This window comes from Benincasa hispida, chromosome 12 (assembly GCF_027475165.1).
Source record: "Benincasa hispida cultivar pf3 chromosome 12, pf3_genome.v1.1, whole genome shotgun sequence".
In the NCBI taxonomy this organism is placed as follows: domain Eukaryota; kingdom Viridiplantae; phylum Streptophyta; class Magnoliopsida; order Cucurbitales; family Cucurbitaceae; genus Benincasa; species Benincasa hispida.
The window spans coordinates 703,463-723,481 of record NC_143489.1 but is presented as its reverse complement, the minus strand read 5'-3'; the positions used below and the strand labels follow the sequence as shown (position 1 = coordinate 723,481).

Sequence of the window (20,019 nt, the reverse complement as noted above, 5' to 3'; positions counted from 1 at the left end):
TAAGAATAATTTAATGCATTAGAGAGCTTAAAGCTCTATATTCTCTCACTATTATAGAATACATCAACTATGCTCTTTTTATGATTAAATATGTAAACGTTAGTTTATCAAGAATACACAAGAAAAACACTTCTGATTGTTGATTCATTGCTTGAAATGGCTCCCCTATCACAACAAGGTAGAGCTAACCCAACATTCTACCGCTCTCTAAAAGGCCAGCCCATTCGACAAAGTTTTGGGGAAAAATCAAATAAATAATTAAAGATTGAAATAATCTGAAAAATACATAAAGTTGAACATAGTCAAATAAAAAATTGAAAGATTTCGTTGAAATTGTCTTTCAATTTAAAAATTTTAGAAATTTTTCATAAGGACAAAACTCATCCATTTTTTAAAATGGAAGGTAAGAAAAAGGCAAATCTAGAATTGGACCAATGATTTGAGTGATGCATCCCAAGTTTTTTTTTTCAAGCATGGAACGCAGTGTATTTTCCTTTGATAAATAAGAAAGTAATTGTTGACATTTTTCGAGAATTTCACGTAGACCTCTTTGAGATGAATGACCTTTTTTTGTAAATTAAAAAGAGTTATTTCTAACCATTTTGTAAAAAACTTTATCCTCAAAATTCGACTCAACTTGTAATTTACCCTCACATAATATGTAATGAACCACGTGCATGAGACGTTCCAACTTCCCGAAATGAAAAGATTAGTCTCGAAAGCCAAAAAGTTAATGAACTTTTCATCTCAAAATAACAAAGAAACAAAAAAATATTGAACTTTTAAAAAGTGAATTGTTTTAGTTACATTTTCTCACAAAAAGGGACAAAAATACCAAATAAAACCAAACATCCAACCAAAACCAAATCCTTTTAATTCCTATGATTCTATCACCTAACTAAGACCTAACTGAAAGCGTTCTTCTTTGTTGCAGAATTTCTTCAACTTTTATGACGAACGCAGTGCTTCAACACTCTCCCAACCCCAACATTTTACTTATTCAAAGCAAATCTTCAGCTACGCCTTGAAAATTTTACTCATCTCTCTTTGTTTTGCCTCAGAGTTGCATCGTTCTTCAGCTTTTCCAGAGAAATGGGGATGAGCGTGTGGGATTACTGTGTAGAAGAGGCGCTTGCGAAGCTTGGATTGCTTCAATTGCTCAGGTCTTTGAGACCCATTACACCATCCCTCGAGAAACTCAATCCCGAAGCACCTATTGAAGCGAAAGAAGATGATGAATTCGAGGTGTTCGATGAATTGCAACCATGGGATAGGGCCTCTGTGGAGGTTGAAATTGCAGAGTCCACTGTCCAGAAATGGCTTCTTGACATTCCCAGTTCCGGTATGCTTCCTTTTGCTTTTATTATGTGGGAATGAGATGCATTACAACTTGAGTCCCATTTTGAATTGTTCATATTGCCTGTGCTATGAGAGTCAATAGAATACAAATGCTTTGTTATATATTCCATGCATGCTTTAATTCAAAGAAGTCCGACCATTTCAACTGTTATGTGCAAATAATTCGGCAGTATTTAAATACTATTATCCTACCTAATTACTGTAGGAGAGAATAAAATAATAGGGGAGTCGGAATTATGAATTGATAATTAAGAACTTATCCTGATCCACAAGACAACTAAAATGTCGTGGGAAACAAAATATACTTGGGGTTGGGTTTCCGAAATTGGATTCTCAGCATTGTTTATCTTATATCAAATAGTTTAGGTTAGGTACAATGGTTTAGTCCTTGAATTTTTTTTTTTGGAGATTTTAATAGGTTTCTAAACTTTCAATTTTGTACCAAATACGTTCCTTAAGTCTCAAATTTTCTAATAGGTCTTTGATCTCTTCACCATTTTTATAAACTCAGGATCAAAGTCCTATAATTTTGTTTTTAATAGGCTTGTGAATTTAAAAAAAAATGTCAAATAGGTCCCATAATTATTAAACACAAAATTGAATTTCATTGAGTCCCTTGGTTTTAAATTTCTGTTTATAAATCACTGACTTAACTCACTCTTAGAACCCTTTCTTGAAATAGCTTGAAAACCATCTGAAATTTCCAATCAATCAGAAAAGAGAGTTATTTCTTCCAATTTCTGTCGGTCTAGTTTTGCTACCCTACCTCTGTACCTGCTATCAACTTCTACCTTAAACCTCTTACTTTCTATGGAAACAACACCTTCTGGCTGTTGACTACTTCTGATGGATGCAAGCCTCTCTTCTGTCACCCTCTTTATCGTCTGCGACCAGAACAAAAGGATGATTTGTTATCAAAATGTTAGTATGGAGATTTCTGTCTTATACAAAGTAGGCGTCTCATGAGTTCTAACTGATATATTGGAGACAGTGAGAGATCTAATCATTATATTGCAGACAGTGAGAGATCTAAGCATTATATTGGAGACAGTGAGAGATCTAAGCATTTAGTTCCAAGGTCTTTGAATCATCCTACGTTTGGATGTGATTAATTTTTGTGGAATTGTTCTAATTATGTGGCCAAAGCAAATCAAGAAAACATTTCAAAACAATTTTTACTCATACTCTCTGACTTGAATGGTGGTGCTTATTGTATTATATAATAGCTAGTTATGAGCAAGTCTAGGCATTTGTTTGGAGTTTCCTTTTCTTGAGGTGCTTTCCCTTTTTTTTTTTTTTTATATATATATATATATATTTTATATTTATATATGTATACCTTTGTATATTCTCTCATCTTACTAACTGAAAGCTTGGTTTCTTACCAAGAAAATAATTTCCTTAGAAGGGTACAACTCTTTAAGAACAACGTTTAAACACATGCCTCGACCCATAACAAACTCTTCTAACCCTCATGTGCTTTATCTTTGATGTTACTTGGTGTGTCTTATAGTGTTTCCACTCTGCCGTATTATTACAATATCCCATGCACTTTCACGTTGTTGAAATTACTTTTTCCTGTGTAAAATAAATTAAATAAAAGGGTAAATTTTCATATCATCAGTGAAATTATTTTATATCTTTAAAAAGTGTCCTATATGTCCAACATTGTCATTGGGCTCTCTAGTATTACTGGGACGGTGGGACCTTTAGTTTTGATTCTTTCAATACACCTGGTTGGAAAAAACTACATGTTTCCTCAAAGAATTAATCTTTCCTTGTTTATTGTAAATTTGCTTTGTTCTTATAGGAGATGAGATTGTAACCAAAGGTGGTGCCATAAAATGTCTGGTGGAACATCCTCATCAATTCAAAAAGTTAGTTCTATTTTCTGGAAATGATTATCTGGGATTAAGTTCCCATCCGACAATAGGAAGAGCAGCTGCAAAGGTGTGTTTAAGGATGTTTGACTCTTCAAAAGAAATTCTTGCCACCATTGTACATGTATTTTCTTAATTCTTTTTGTAAAGTGCCTGAAACTCCATTCTAAACCAGGCAGCCCTAGAACATAGAATGGGCCCCAGGGGTTCTGCTCTTATATGTGGATATACCTTCCATCATAGGCTGCTAGAATCATGCTTGGCCAAATTAAAGAAGAAAGAGGTATGTATTGAATGTTATATAGTATGTATGCTTTAATCAGAAGTACTCTCATGGAATGTGTACACATTATGAACACAGATAAATGCTTGGCCAATTACTGATTATGGATTTCAGTGTTAACAGAACACAAGACATTAGTCTGATTAGAAAGGCCTCATAGTTGTCAAAACTTAGAGATGTCAAATGTTGTTCGATGAAGCAAGTCACAGTTAAATAAATAGAAGTTATAATATAAGGGAAATGCAAAATACTATGATACAAAATGAAACACATTGTAAGAGTTAAAATCTTCAACATATGTTTCTGATAGATGATTAAATATTGATCTAGTTTGGTAACCTAAACACAAAAATGACCAGTTTTTACTCTGATACTCCACCGTGACTATATGGCCATCAATGCAAGCACCTGTCTGAAGGTGCTCTAGCAAGAGTCGCTCCTGATGCCTCTCCTTTTACCATAGGTGAGCGCCCAATGTCAGTATAAAGATACTGTTTCATTTAGTGAATATTTTGAAAACTTCAGCATTTTGATTAGTTGTCAAAATATTCATTAGGACAGTGAATGGTCATTTGCAATGTAAAATAAGAACAGGTAGGTGAATCAAAAGGTTGGAATTTTCTATATACATATGACCTGATATAAGTAAATTCACATTATTAAATGGCTACATAAATTTTAACTGTATAACATTCCTAATTTTACTAACTAAACTGTATATGTAAATTACTTCAGTATAATTACTACTACATTCTACTTTCAACTGTGAAAACATTATTTATCCTCATTGAAATAATATCTGTCTCCAAGTTTTTTGAGCATTATCTCATTGAAGGTATATAAATTCAATGTAGACAGCGTGCTTAGCTTATATTTAGGTATGACCATTTAACAATTTTTTTTTTCTGGACTATATAGCATGAATAATGTATATGATGGAAGCAATTCTCATCTTGGCTCAACGTAGTGTTTGTAATTTGCATATATCATGGACTATGGGAACCTCTTTCTGATTCTTTTAGGTTTGACGCTTCTGTTGTTTATCAATATTTTATATATGCACTCAGCTGTGAAATAATTTTAATGTTTCTAGGATTGCCTTCTTTGTCCTACTGGATTTGCAGCCAATATGGCATTGATGGTAGCAATAGGAAATATTGGCTCGCTCTTAACTGAAGGCAAAGCTTTATCTGATGATCAGAAGATTGCCATATTTTCTGATTCATTGAATCATGCATCTATTATTGATGGCATTCGTCTTGCGGAGCGACAAAGAAATGTGAAACTGTTCATCTATAGGCATTGTGATATGGCACATCTTAATGATTTATTGTGTGTTTTCTTTTTACCTTTCTCTAGCTTCCTTGTCTATATGTTAATTTGATCTACTCAGATGCTTTATTCATGCTTTTCAAATTATAATTATCTTTTTTTTTTTTGGGCAGATCAAGTTGCACACTTACAAAGAAAGTTGTCGTAACTGATAGGTTGGTCCTGAATACAAGTGGATTTTTCTATTCTAACTTTTTTTTTCCATCCATTTTCTTGACTATATAATGGCCACTAACGAACCTTAGCTGCTCCAGTATGCGTACTTTGATGATATATAATTTATTCTTCTAAAATAGTGAACTTTTCATTGATATAGCAATCACAAAGCTTTAATATCTAAAGGAGCTCACGCGGAACATACCCCAATTAGAGTTAATTACATAAGGAATATTATAACAAGACAGTTTCTAAAGGGCAGTAATTAGATGCATTGACAGATTGATTTATATATAGTTTCAGATAGCTTTAGATAAGCAATGGAACTGGAGCTGTTATTTCAGAGGTAGGAAGTTACAAATTGATTTCCATGTTCATTGGCTAATCTTCGAATAGCTTAGTGCAGTGCTTGAACCCCTTGCAGAGGCTCGAAGGAGTAATAGACTTCTTGAGAAACAAGGTTGGAGGATCGGTTCTTGGGTGTCGAAAATGTCCAAAAAAAGAGTTAGTACAACAGATATTCGTAGGCTGGATAAGAAAGGAAGAAAAAAATCCTATGTGATGGTGGCTAATGGTTTCAACAAGACATCACAATTTCCAAATGTTGGAAGAGCAATTGTCTTTGTGCTCCTTTTCAAAGAAGGTGTCTATTAACAGTTCTGGGAGTGTTTCACCTGACCCTAGCTTGCTCATTTTGCTTGTCTAAAACTTCCTCCTCAGTCTTGACAGATAGTGAGAGTCGTGATATTGAAAAACGGAAGTTTTTTAAGTTAAGTTTAGTCAGAAGTAGAGCATTTAACTGGAAATTTTTGTCAGATAAGTCTCTGTGCTGATTAGTTTAATCTTATTCCCTTCATTCAGTCATACATGTAAGCATATAAAGGAGCCCTAAACTCATAGATTGTGTTGGAAATAGGGTTTTTAACCTAGGGGCATTTATGTAATTGTGTAAGATCCCTAGGGCTTCCTACTGTCTATTTATACAGTGAATCCTTGTGTATTTAGTGTATCAGTTTTAATAAGAAAAGACTTTATATCGTGGTTTTTCTTCCTGCACTAGGGTTTCCACGTAATCCTGTTGTTTTCTCTTCTCTCTTCTCTTTTTTAACATGGTATCAGAGCGCGGTGACGAAAACCTAGTTGTTATGGAAGAGAATCAACCTCAATTCTCCTCTATTGATAGGTCTTCAAGTTTCGACATGAGAACGGCAATCCGGGCAGCGGTAAAGGAATGTTTTCAGGACGCCCTACCGGAATTAATATCTGCCGTTCAGGTACAATCCTTGGAAAATCGTCCTCAGCCAACCGGGTATCACTATTCCGGAACAAGTCAGAATCCTTTTTCTTTTGTTCATAGTGATGTATGGGGTCCTTCACCGGTTACTACTTCCATGAAAAAACGGTGGTTCGTCACATTTATAGATGATCACACTCGTCTCACCTGGGTTTTCCTGCTCACTGATAAATCTGAAGTGTCCTCTGTTTTCCAACAGTTTTACACAACTGTCGAAACTCAATTTAAAACAAAGATTGAGATTTTAAGAAGTGATAATGGGCGAGAGTTCTTTAATGCCTCTTTCAGAAAATTTCTCGACTCTAAAGGTATTGTTCATCAGAGTTCGTGTGCTTACACTCCACAACAAAATGGAGTAGCTGAGCGTAAAAATCGGCATCTGGTTGAAGTAGCTCGATCTCTTATGTTATCCGCCACCCTTCCGTCATACCTTTGGGGAGATGCAGTTCTTACTGCTGCTTATCTCATTAATCGGATGCCCTCTCGTATTCTTAATCTTCATACCCCTTTAGAGTTGTTTAAAGAGTCTTTTCCTACTACTCGGTTGATCTCTGATGTTTCTCTTCGGGTTTTTGGTTGTGTTGCGTTTGTTCACTCCCATGGTCCAAACCGCACGAAATTTTCTCCTCGTGCTCAGAAGTGTGTCTTTGTTGGATATCCACTCCATCAACGTGGATATAAGTGCTATCATCCGTCATCTCGAAAGTACTATGTCTCTATGGATGTCACCTTTCTTGAGGATCAATCATTCTTTCCCGTTAATCATCTTCAGGAGGAGAACATAAATGAAGAAGAGACTAACTGGTCCTCTTATGCTATTCCTTTAGAGTCAGCGCCTATTCAAACCTTGTCTAAACCTAATCCTGATCATGATAGTCTGGTTCTTCCTACCAATCAAGTTCCTTGGAAAACGTACTACAGGAAGAATCTAAGGAAGGAAGCAGTGTCACCTGTTGAACCAGAATTGTCGGCTCCAGTGCAGGAGTCAGACCTGTCATCAGGTCCAGGTATGTGTATTCCTAATGATGTTGATTTATGTATGGAGGATGATGAAGGCAGGCATGACAAGGGGGAAGGGAGCAGTGATACTAAGAGAGTAATAGAAAGGGAAACTGTAGAGGATGGAATGATCGAAGTTACGGAGGATGAAATAGTCTGTGCTAATGATGATGTGGAAGTTACTACTGAAGTTTCTGATACACAGATAGTAAATCATGGTGAGAAGCCTGAAGAGGTGAAAGAACGTGATGCGTCACTTGATCTTCCTATAGCCCTGAGGAAAGGTACCCGTTCATGTACTAAATATCCTATGTATAGTTACCTGACATATAGTAATCTGACATCCGAGTTCAAGGCTTTTACTACTAGCTTGGACACTGAAGTGGTTCCAGATAACATAAGTGTTGCAATGAAAAAACCAGAATGGCGGTCTGCTGTTATGAAAGAAATGAGAACTCTGGATAAGAATAAAACCTGGGAACCGGTGACTTTGCCTGAAGGGCACAAAACAGTAGGATGTAAATGGGTGTTTACTATAAAGTACAAGTCAGATGGGACGATTGACCGATATAAGGCTAGACTTATTGCAAGAGGTTTCACCCAAACATATGGAGTGGATTATTCTGAGACGTTTTCACCTATGGCTAAACTTAACACGATCCGAGTGCTTCTGTCAGTAGCTGTGAATAAAGATTGGCCCCTACACCAACTTGATGTTAAAAATGCTTTTTTGAACGGGGAACTTGAGGAGGAAGTCTATATGAGTCCCCCTCTCGGGTTCAAGAGTCAATTTAAAAATAAAGTGTGTAGATTGAGGAAATCACTATACGGACTGAAACAGTCTCCAAGGGCCTGGTTTGACAGGTTCATGACGTTTGTGAAAGCACAGGGATAAGTTCAAGGACATTCTGATCACACTCTTTTTGTAAGAAGATCAACATCAGGGAAAATTGCTGTTCTTATTGTCTATGTTGATGATATTGTTTTATTTGGGGATGATGATGTAGAAGTCACAAGACTAAAAACAGAGATGGCTAAAGAATTTGAAATTAAAGACCTCGGGAAGCTAAGATACTTTCTGGAAATGGAAGTGGCTCACTCAAAAGAGGGTATATCAGTTTCTCAACGAAAATATATACTGGACTTGCTAAAGGAAACAGGTATGACTGGGTGTAAACCTGTTGACACGCCAGTAGAATACAATGCAAAAATCGGTGATAAGAATGATGGAATTCCTGTTAATAAAGAAAAGTATCAGTGGTTAGTTGGGAAGTTGATATACTTGTCTCACACAAGACTAGATATTTCTTATGCAGTAAGTGTTGTGAGTCAGTTCATGCAAGCTCCTTGTGAAGATCATATGATAGCAGTTGAACGTATTCTTCGGTATCTGAAAGGAACTCCTGGTAAAGGTCTAATGTTCAGGAAAATTGATAAATGATCTGTTGAAGCTTACACTGATTCTGACTGGGTAGGGTCTGTTGTTGACAGAAGATCTATGTCTGGATATTGTACGTTTGTCTGGGGAAATCTAGTCACCTGGAGAAGTAAAAAACAAGGAGTTGTTGCTAGAAGTAGTGCTGAGGCAGAGTATCGGGCCATGAGTCTAGGAATTTGTGAAGAAATCTGGTTGAAGAAAGTATTATCAGATCTCCAGCAAGATAATGAGCTTCCAATGAAATTATTTTGTGATAATAAAGCTGCCATCAGTATTGCAAACAACCCAGTTCAACATGACAGAACTAAACACGTGGAGATAGACAGACACTACATTAAGGAGAGGTTGGACAGTGGAAATATATGCATCCCTTATATTCCTTCGAATCAACAAGTTGCTGATGTTCTTACAAAAGGGTTATTGAGACAAAATTTTAATTATTGTGTAAGTAAGTTGGAGCTTGTTGATATCTATGCACCAACTTAAGGGGGAGTGTTGGAAATAGGGTTTTTAACCTAGGGGCATTTATGTAATTGTGTAAGACCCCTAAAGCTTCCTACTGTCTATTTATACAGTTAGTCCCTGTGTATTTAGTGTATCAGTTTTAATAAGAAAAGACTTTATATCGTGGTTTTTCTCCCTGCACTAGGGTTTCCACGTAATCCTGTTGTTTTTTCTTCCCTCTTCTCTTTTTTAACAGATTGTAATGTTAAATTAAAGGACAAAAGACTAGTGGCCTTTTATAACAAAGGCATTTGAATCAATCATAACTACCATTTGGAATAGATTTGACCTTGCATTACAACACCTGCATTTGCTGCTGGTAGGTGATCTTCATTCAAAATATGAAACAACTTTCCAGGGATGATGTTCCATTGGTATTTGGTCAAATAAAAGCAGCCATTTCAGTAGCTTATTTGGTAGTCGACAACTTTGGTGATTGTGCCACTTGATCTAATCTAATGTCTCTTGCAACATCATCCATTATCTTTCTACTGAATTTATTAGGTCCAAACATTTTTCCTTTGTCCTAACTTGAAGTCGGTGTTTGGCATGTATCCTATTCACAATACAGCTTGTTTAGCATGGATGGAGACTTTGCACCCATGAAGGAACTTGCAATGCTTCGCAAGAAGCATGGATTTTTGTTAGTTATTGATGATGTAAGTATCTTGAACTCATTGGTTTATGTAGAATTGTTTGAAGCTGTTCTTTTAGGACATTATGTTCTTTTGGAAATTGTTTGTTGCTATCAATTCCATTTTCGGTGTAAGGTGTATTATTTCTTTGGCACTATTTCATGTCTTCTGCATGTGTCTAGTTTGTTTGGCTAGAGCTTTCATATCAGGCGTGTAATATGTATTGTTCAAGTCAAGCTAAAAGCTAAATGTATGTAAGAATTATATATCTAACTATTGTTTATGCAAATGTCAGGCTCATGGAACATTTGTTTGTGGCAAAAATGGTGGGGGTGTAGCCGAGATGTTCAACTGTGAAAGAGATGTTGACATATGTGTTGGCACCTTGAGCAAGGCAGCAGGGTGTTTTGGTGGGTTCATAGCATGCAGGTAATTGTTGGTTGGTATACTCATTGTTCTCATTTGTTATATTAAATTCGGCTCACTTTAAAAATATCAAGAATTTAATTTCAGGTGCATTGATTGATGATAACGATCTACTTATTGGCTATCAAAAATGCCCATTGCTCATTGAGTCCATAACAAAATATTTATTTTCCTATGAAGTATGATCTAGATTTACCATATTTTGATATGGGAGGTTGGCTTCATTGTTGTCCTTTGAGACTTAGGCTTGAAATGAATAGTAGAATTTTTAGGGATTTGGAGCGAGCTTGGGAGATGTGGTTGTTAGCTAAGCTAGGTTTAATTCCTGATATGGGTGTTGGGTCTCAAAGAATGTTTGGAATTACTCATTAGATAGCCCTCGTTTATATCATTAGTTAGTTGGTTGGCTCCTTGGGTTTGGGTGGGCTGTTTCTTGTTAAGCCCGTTAATCTTTTGTTTTGTTCTTAGATGAAAGATTGGTTTCTCATTTGAAAGAATAAAAGATTTACTTTGTTTCTTTTACTTAGAGAAAATGATAATTTCATGTAGCCTGCTTTCCATCTACCTGTTTATGTGATTGTGCTCTGTTCCCTCATGTATCAACAGGCAAAACACATTCTATGCTTCTTTTCCATAGTTTTGGAAAATTAATTTTGATTGGCTTTATGATTTTCTTCCTTCGACACGAGCAGCAAAAGATGGAAATTGCTCATTCAATCAAGGGGCCGATCCTTTATATTTTCAACTGCTGCACCCATCCCTCTTATTGCTGCTGGCCATGGTAGAGTAGATTTATCATTCCAAAAGACTTAAGATTAACAATAATACTAAAATGCAAATCTCTGGAAGAGACTCTTAATGCACATTGTCTAATCTTATCATTTATCCAATCTTGAAATTCTATCTTCATAATTATACCATGTCTTAGCAGCCGCAGTCTTGGTGGCGAAGAGGGAAATGTGGCGAAGAAGGGAAATTTGGAATCGGGTGCAAGATTTTCGTGATTTGACTGGAATCCCCATCCAAAGTCCCATAATCTCTCTTATTGTAGGCAGTGAAGGGAAGGCATTGAAAGCCAGCAGGTGCTATGTCGCCCTTTCTACACATTAAATTATTGTTTCAACAGTATGCATTATTGTTTTTATTGTTATATTATTATTTTTTCTCTTTTGGAGAACAGGCATTTGCTGAAATCCGGTTTTCATGTGACTGCTATAAGGCCTCCTACAGTTCCAGCCAACTCTTGCAGGTTTACCATTTTCTTTGAATCTTATACAATTTTAGTTCTTGAGATATTTCTTGATTTATTACTTGTCAAATTTCATCTGGAGTTCACTGTGCATTACCCCGTTAAACTTTTTCATGTGATTCTTAAACTTCAGTATATGTGATTGTTCATTTCTTGGTGGATCTATTTCCTGCAGTTTCCACTCTATAATAAAAAAAACAAGACTGATTTTGATCCCTTGGGCCTTGATGAAATGATAGTTACATTTTTGTTCCATGCAACACAATGATCTCTGAATATCTTACTGTGTTTAAATGTATTCTTATTTAAAATGGAGCTGCTTTCTTTATGAGTATGCTCTTCAAATCCTCATGCTTCCTCTGCCCATTGTCAGTACCACTTGTCACATAGAAACCAATTAAATCTCCATCAAGAAGTTTGAGATGATGAATGTCAAAATTGAAATCAAAATTCTAGAAAATACTGTATTATAAGCCAACATGCTATGCATTGAGGATAAGGAATTGGGTCCAGTACCCCACACTTAAACTAACTTAAAAATAGTAGTTATGAGTTTCTGATTTGGACTAGCCAAGTTCTTGAGTATGAAATATAAAATCTTTATTTGGTAAATTGTTCTTGCAGTTCCATTCTTTATTATATTTATCTATGATGGATGTGAATTACTGTGTCATTGTGTTGTCTTCAACTCGCATCTCAGGCTTCGGGTGACCTTGAGCGCAACGCATACGACGGAAGACGTGAAGAAGCTTACCAGCGCACTCTTGCAGTGCATTAGGTTTCAAGATATCGCTATTAATGGTAATTCTAACAGGTATGCAAGATTATAGGTCTTGATTTCTTGAGCTCTCTCCCATTGGATTTCCTTGATTGTTTATGGAAATTCTGGAAAATCTCCTCTACTTCATTCTAACAAACAAGAGAATGAATAGGGTTATCAATTTTGGCCAAGCAGAAGCAAAATTTTGTATCCATTTGTAGTTATACTAGTGCAAGCACTTCAGGATACATATATATATATATTGTTATAAAGCGTATGAATTTATTTGAATCGGTGGAAAATCCCTTGCTTTTAGCCATTCAAACTACTTGCAACTCCAAAAGTATTGTAGCCCCCCACCATTGGCATAGTATAATTGCTTTGTGATTTTCATTCTCCTATCAAACGTAAATTTTTTAGTGCTTGTTTGTTTGCTTGTTATTTTTCTTTTATATTCATAAGAAAAATACTTGCATGCATCTCGAGGAGCATCTATCTTTGTGCATTCCACCAAATTGTCCTATCATAATTTGACATGTGGTAAATTATTCTTTTTTATTTTTTGAAATATTTTAATTATTTTTTTTTGTGTGAATGTTGGAAGAGGGAAGCATAATGATGGATGTATCAAAATATTACTCTATTTGTAATCGATTATAGTTCATTGGTGTAGTTCCACGATTAAGTTTAAAAGTAACTAGTAGATTGCTCTAAGAATTTGGCAATGATGGGTTTTAATAAGGCCTTTAAATTCAAGAAAACCCACTAGAAAATGAAAGTAAAAATAAAAATAAGTTATAAATCGTCACAACAAACCAATAAACCAATAATTTGATTGCTTTATGACATTTGATAAGTCTTAATTTATTCACTTATGCATCATTTAACATTTTCTACGAGTAAATTCTCCTGTACGATTAACATAAACTACCTTTTCAAAGTTGGAATTTTCAAATTTTTGTAACTCATATTTGTCGTATTAAAAAATAAAAAGAAATTGGTGTTCCTAGTATTTTTTTTGTATTATTGTTATTGACCAAGCAATTTTACTTGCTTGGTCACCTTAACGAAACAAATGCCATGCCATTGCAATACACTAACACCATTATAATCACTATTCCTTAAAATTCTTGTTGGTCAATTTAGGTTCTACAATACTAATTATACTTATATGGTATACCGTACCCCCAACAAAAACAAAGTGGTGGGAAAAGCACCTCTTAAGATACTGAGTAAATGAAGTTAGGCTGTATATAATAAAACTGTATATATTTTAAGCCCCAAACCCACTGATTAAGACTAACGAAGCCAAATCACTCACTTTCAGAAAATAGATCCAGAGATGATTTAGAGGTTGCAAGATCCAACAACCACTTATCTCTCATCAGCAACCATGAAGGAGTAGACGAAGCAGACCCCGAGCATTCCTTCCCTTCTACACCATCATTCTCTTGCTTTCCACATACCAACTGCATATACGGAAAAGTGGTGGGAAAAGCAGATTATTTACGTTCAAATTTGATTAAAAACTTCAAAATGAAAAAAGAAGATCAATGCAAAACTAAGACACCCTTTTCATACCCATTTGGGTTTTAAAATTGTACTTATTTTATCATGCATGGTTTTCACCTATCCTAATTGAACCTTTGAATTCTTATTTTGAAAAACCAAGTTCTTAAAAGCCTTTTTTGAGTTTCTATAACTTTACTTCAATTTGAAAACATCCTTAAAAAGAAGGAAAAAAAGTATAACAAAACAAGGAAACTAATGGATATTGATTGGTAATGATGTTTGTAAGGTTAATTTTTAAAAGACCAATACTTGGGTGCAACAACCTATGGTCATCTGCATGCATCCCTTTAATAATAAAAGGAAAAAAATATTTAAAAATGTTATTAAAAAAAAAAAAAAAAAGCGCTCAAGGAGTGAGAGATGCATACATTTGGCAAGTCATGGCAGGCGGTAGCGTTGGAGTGCCTTCTTTGGTAGGTGAGTGTACCACAGAAAGCAAGGTCGCAAGGTCCATGAGGAGGAACCTCATTAAGGTTGATGAGATTAGGCCTTGATGTGATATTTGAGATAGTAGTGGTGGTGGTGAGTGGACGCCTGGCCAATGGCTTAACAGGAGATGTGGGGTGGGGCCCAATTGAGGAGGGTGAGAGTGAGATCAGGCGTGGTGCAGCCGTGGTTGAGGAATTAGCTGAGGGTGGGGTTGGGACCACAAAAGGGTCATCCTGCAGCTGAGGGGACATTGCCATATTTGGCCATAGAAACGTACCCTGGGGTTTGCAAATCCTGAACCCACTCTTTAGCCTTCGGATTTTTGCTGCCTTGTCCTCTGTTTTCCCAACCATGTATCCCATATTACCGTCTTCTTCTTCCACCTCCTCCTCCTGCACTTGTTTTCTTCTTGCTCTCTTATCTTCCCGTTTTATCTCTCTTTTACTACTGTCTGATTTTGTTGGTGGTGGAGGTTGTGATGATCTTAATAATGGGGATGGTGGTTCTAATTCTGACATGTTTTGGTCTTCGAGGACTTTTGAACATAGAATCCTTGTCGTCTCCTGGCATTTAACATTTGTAATTAATGCAATTATTGATCGCATTAATGGCATTCCGGTCTATCTGAATAAAATATAGATCTCTAGATTATGGTCTACGTATAAACATTTGTTGAGTACTCAGAAGATTGTGTATATAGGTGCTCCTTTTTCAAATTTAATTTGTTTCCGGAAGCTAAGAAAAATTACAACATTTGTTTTTCTTCTTTGTTTTAAGCTTATTATATTTATCTATAAGTCTTGAATTTTCTGCACGTCTATTTTAAGTCGTGGTCCTTGTACTAAAAAGTAATATGATTGCAACAAATCATTCAATAGCTATTTCAAAATAAATAAACCATTCTTTCTCCAAAAAATAAATAAACCATTTAATATTTATCAAATAATTTGGCCTGTTCAATCCCTGACACGTGGAACTTCTAGCTACGTTATAATATCCCTCCGTAGGGAAGTTTTATTCCTTCTAAAAATAAAGAAGTATGAGGAAAAGTGCCATATAATTGGTTTGTATTTCTCCGATGGGGTGTGTTAAAAGTAATAGTGTGAACTTGTGAATTTCTGTTGTAAAGTTAACTTCATAATTTATTCTATAAATTACCCTCTGCCCAATGTATGAAAAGAAAGAAAGAAAAAAAAACAGAGAGAGATTTGCCCCAATTATCTTTTAGGACGTAAACAAAATTTACCACATGATTTCTATCATAAACACGTGGTTCAAGCAGATTCACTAAAACACGAAAATTTAAAACCACGTGCCCGATCACAGACAACAGCCAACAAAAATAAAAAGATTATATGTTTCGTGTTTGGTTACCTCCATTCCACGCAGTGATTGTGAAATTTCCATTAGCTGTTCCTCGATTTTTACTTTTTTATTCATCAATTCATTGAAGATTTCCTGTCATCGATCATATATAAAATGAAATAATAAGTAAGCGTAATTGGGCCTTGAAAGAACTAATTAGTCCGTTTCAAAATTCACCTTTAATGCAGTCAAGGAATGTTTTTCGTGCGCCAGACTCGTAGATGTAACATCAGAATTCGGTTGAGTCACGATATTTAAATCTTGTTGCTTAGCAGATGCCAGTTCTTGTATGTATCTGTGCATTTTACCCGATGAAACAATGCAAATAAAGGCCAATATTTCGGGAAAATCAAGCAGATAGAAAATTAGACAATGGATAAAGGATAGACTAGCGCTAAGGAGAATTAAAATCTGTATTTTTAACATGTATACAGTGATTACTAGAGGCAGCCAAATTCCAAATTTAGTAATTTTTTTTCAGACAGCTACTCCGGTAAGAACTTGGGGAAAGATATCAAGATTTCGAAGCCAGGAAAAATGACCATCTACATATATAAATAAACCATAAACAAAACAAAGAAAGATCTTACTTCTTAATTTTGGCAATCTCATTGTGGAGCTCCTTGATCTCCCTGGAACAAATGGGATCCTGAGTAGGGTTATCACCCAGCTTCCAACCAGGTGGCGGTGTCCAATATGGATCCTGCACTCCAGCCTCCCGTCTGATATTTATCAAATCGGCACTCTCCAGCCAATATTCCATTGCACCATCGGCATTATGTCGGCGACGGAATCTGTCAGTTCCACCAGGTGCTACCTTTCCGGCCATATGCTTCAGTAGATGGTCCAGCAAGCCTGTATCACCAATCAGCTTTCGAGCTTCACCTCTCAGGGCTGGCCTTAGTATTGGGTTCCCAAAGACTGCTCCTTTGGCCTTCATAATCTTCAGCATGTTTTCCTCCGCTAATTTATATCTTCAATGGAATGATCAAAGCAATCCATTAAGAGACAGCTAAACTGATTTGGAAGTTTCAAAGTTAAAAACGAGTAACTATTCGATTGTGGTTATGGTTTCTCACCTTTCGATGGACCATCTATCAATGGATTTCTTCAGTTCTTTTTTCCTACCAGTATTACGGAGTTTTACCCCATTTTTCTTTTCAGGAGGTGCATTCTTGAGATTCTTCTTCTGAATGTTTCTAGGGCTATAGCGCTTCCTCTTGAGGTTGTTCCGTCTCCCGTATGTGTCTTCGACCTTAAATATCTCTTCCCCATCCTCCTGATCTGTTTTCTTTTCCACTTCCCCTAAACTCTCGTTTTTTGCTTCTTCCAGCTGATCGATTGATTTTGACAAAACCACAATCTTTTTATCTTCGTGCCGACCTATGTATTGAACTTGCCGCCGGCTACCCCACTGGACCATCCCAGTGAACTTGAGTTCTGACCAGCAAATCCCCTTCTTCGAAGCTGCATTGTTGACCTGCCCACCCGAAGCCGAGCTTCGATCTCTCTCAGCGTTCTCCGGCGGTGCGATCCAAAAGCTCCAGGAATTCCTTCTATCTGCAATTTCCGTAGTCTGTATTCTCCGGTAGAGTACATCTCGAGCAATGTTTGTACTCATTATATACTTCTCATTGAGTCCAGGGAGCTCTTTTCCATTTGGATTCTCGCAGTTACGGAAATGTGTACGAAGCGAGTAAACACTTGGATATCTCAGGGATACATTGACTTCATCCTTGTCACTCACCTGCATTATCGAAATGAACAAGGAACGATAATGACATGAAATTTGATGCCCAAAGATCATAAATATGGGTTTCTGTGAATTTGGTAAAATACCATGACTACCCGGATTGCCCTTAGCTGTTCTGGGGCAGAAGATGAGAGCTTTGAGTGGTCTATTTCATAGAAAGAACCCACTTTTATTTGCTCCAGGTAACCCTCTGATTCATGAAAGCCAAATGGGAAGATGAGTCGCACTTATCCGAACGTTACCATAGTGATCGCATAGACATAAACTTAAATGAAAGCAAAGGGCAAAATGGGGACAAGATCGATGAAAATCTCGAAGCAGAAGGAGAGGAGGTTGTTGTCATTACCAGCGGTACATCTCGGGGTAGCCAGAGCTGAAGATGGTGGCAGTGCATGTCTGGCTGAAGCAGGGGTTTGTGCGGCGTCTACGGAGCTATGTTCCTGCTTGTCCTTCAAGTACATTGCTAATTTCATATCCTGCTCAAACAAAAACACAATATTTAACATATCCATTTTCTATTCGTAGCAAAAGTATACAAGCTACATATGTCGACTGCTAATATTATTACCACACCCACAAAACTCCCTTTAAATGCAAATAACCGAGAAACAAACCCTCCTACAATACTATATCCCAGACCATGCAGCTAAAACGGTTATTCATAGTAACAAACTCGGCTCCCTGTGTGCGCGTGTGTGATATTGCACCAAATATATATACAACAAAAATATGTTCTGAAAGAGAAATTTGCATTATAGGTTGTTACGTGCATGTGGTTTTCTAATCTCATCATTAGCTATATTTTGCTTTTTAGCTGCGACACATACACGGTGCAGAAAAAGTAAATTTTCAGAAGTAAATATCCTTTTTGGGGACATAAAAGTATGTGCATTAATTATGGGCGTACCATCTTTTTCTTTTCGCCCCTTCTTTTTTGTCTTTGTAACAAATGCTCCGTATGGATTTTTTTTTCTATATTTTTCTGTTCTATATTATTAATATTTTGTGTACATGCTTTGTATGTTTTGCTCAAGTAAACGAAACAAATTGTTCTAAAAAAAAAGTAAGTGTAATAAATCAAGTCATGGTTCGAATAAGGGTCCCTGTCTCTCTCTCTCTCTCTCTCTCTCTCTTTTTTTGTGGGGGGGGGGGGGGGTGGCGAGGAAAAGATTGAAATATATCTTATGCAAGGAGATTTTAGTGAAAGTTAAATTGTATCATTATATAGAAAAGAAAACCGTGGACATGAAGAATGTGAAAACGCGTGGGATTGCAAGTTGGGTAATATACGAATATATTTCAGTTGCAGGAGTGTATATATATATTAGAGAGAGAGAGATGGTGCAAACTTCAGCTGCATCATCAAGTACGCACGAGCTTGCCTCCATAATTCTGAACACCTGAAAAACTGTCCATGTAACGATTTGTTAACAGTGGAATCAATTAAATAAGAATTAAAAAATATAGTTAACCTAAAAAGAAATTAAAAAAAAAAAAGAAGCAAAAACTGAATAAAAGAAAGATCCTTATGGGACCTTGCATTTTGTTAATTTACGGATACGAATTAAATAAATACACATGGCCAAATTACAACTACCGAGGGTTTTCCTCAAATGAAAATGGGTGGTTTATGTTTAATTAAAAGGAAATCGTGAATCGCGGAAGGGCTTGGGGAGAGACATTCCTTCTGGGGATTCGTCCAATACAAAAGGCTTTATTGGTTTATTAACGGAAATGAGTTTAATATTGCGGCTAACGTGAGAAAAAGCTTACAAGCACCGAAATAGCAATATTTTCAGACCCTGAATTTCAGAGACAAAAAGAAATTGGCAGAGATACAGAAAACGAACAACGGGAGAGAATGGATTCAAATATTATTTCTATAATTGATAAATATTTAATGCAGTAGCAACCAAACAGACTCACTCAGTTGACTGGAAACGTTCTAATAATTGAAATACATGTCTAAAAAGGAAAACAAAAAAAACAAAGTAGAAACTAAAGTGAAAACAAGTACACGCAGCAGCAAATTAGGTCAAAAGATTATTCTGATCTTTTTGCGGAAACTTTCACTATTTTACTGTTTTTGCAACTCGAACATGATCGAAAATTAAACAAAATCGATCAGCTTCAAAATCCTACACTACGTAAACCGCAAATGATCGACACTTAAACAATCGACTCCAACTTATACACAACGATCTATCTAGCTCAAGTTCGATCAAATAATTAAAGAGAAAAGAAACATAAATAACAAATGTAGCCAGCCATATCAATTTGATCCATGTCCAGTTCTTGAAACGCCGTACGGATCAGATTAAAAAAAAAAACAGTGTACGAACATTTCAACAAAAAAGGTGTAGGAAAAGTCCAGCAAGTTCAACACATTGGAAGGAAAAGAGAGAAGTGTACTTACTTGGAATAAATTCAAAAGTACGTACACAATGAAAGAGATCAACAAACTGATGATATTAATTAAAGACTTCCATGGACATTCCAAACAAGAACCAAACAAACAATCTTAAACAGAAAATTACAACAAAATGAAACTCGATCGAGATCAGAAACATTAGAAAAAGAAGAAC

The 20,019-nt window shown here is 36.1% G+C and overlaps 2 protein-coding genes across 3 annotated transcripts; one reads left to right on the top strand and one right to left on the bottom strand.

Moving 5' to 3' along the window:
- The first annotated feature begins 853 nt into the window (after positions 1-853).
- Positions 854-12,617, top strand: BIOF (biotin F). 2 transcript variants are annotated; one of them, XM_039018795.2, is made up of 11 exons: positions 854-1,342; positions 3,170-3,309; positions 3,415-3,522; positions 4,616-4,854; positions 4,968-5,009; positions 9,817-9,904; positions 10,176-10,309; positions 10,999-11,087; positions 11,235-11,388; positions 11,487-11,555; positions 12,256-12,617. In XM_039018795.2, the coding sequence occupies exons 1-11, from the start codon at positions 1,093-1,095 to the stop codon at positions 12,383-12,385; spliced, it is 1,443 nt and encodes a 480-aa protein (XP_038874723.1). In that variant the 5' UTR covers positions 854-1,092; the 3' UTR covers positions 12,386-12,617. The 2 variants fall into 2 exon arrangements, with proteins under 2 accessions (XP_038874723.1, XP_038874724.1); XM_039018796.2 differs by having other exon boundaries at positions 855-1,342; positions 11,238-11,388.
- A 795-nt stretch (positions 12,618-13,412) lies between these two features.
- Positions 13,413-19,720, bottom strand: SWI1 (SWITCH1). The gene is made up of 11 exons (XM_039051293.2): positions 19,690-19,720; positions 19,208-19,236; positions 18,784-18,834; positions 17,781-17,910; positions 17,521-17,624; positions 16,761-17,428; positions 16,272-16,655; positions 15,859-15,976; positions 15,691-15,774; positions 14,256-14,879; positions 13,413-13,784 (listed from the first exon to the last, which is right to left on the bottom strand). The coding sequence occupies exons 1-11, from the start codon at positions 19,718-19,720 to the stop codon at positions 13,629-13,631; spliced, it is 2,379 nt and encodes a 792-aa protein (XP_038907221.2). The 3' UTR covers positions 13,413-13,628.
- Between the last annotated feature and the right edge of the window lie 299 nt (positions 19,721-20,019).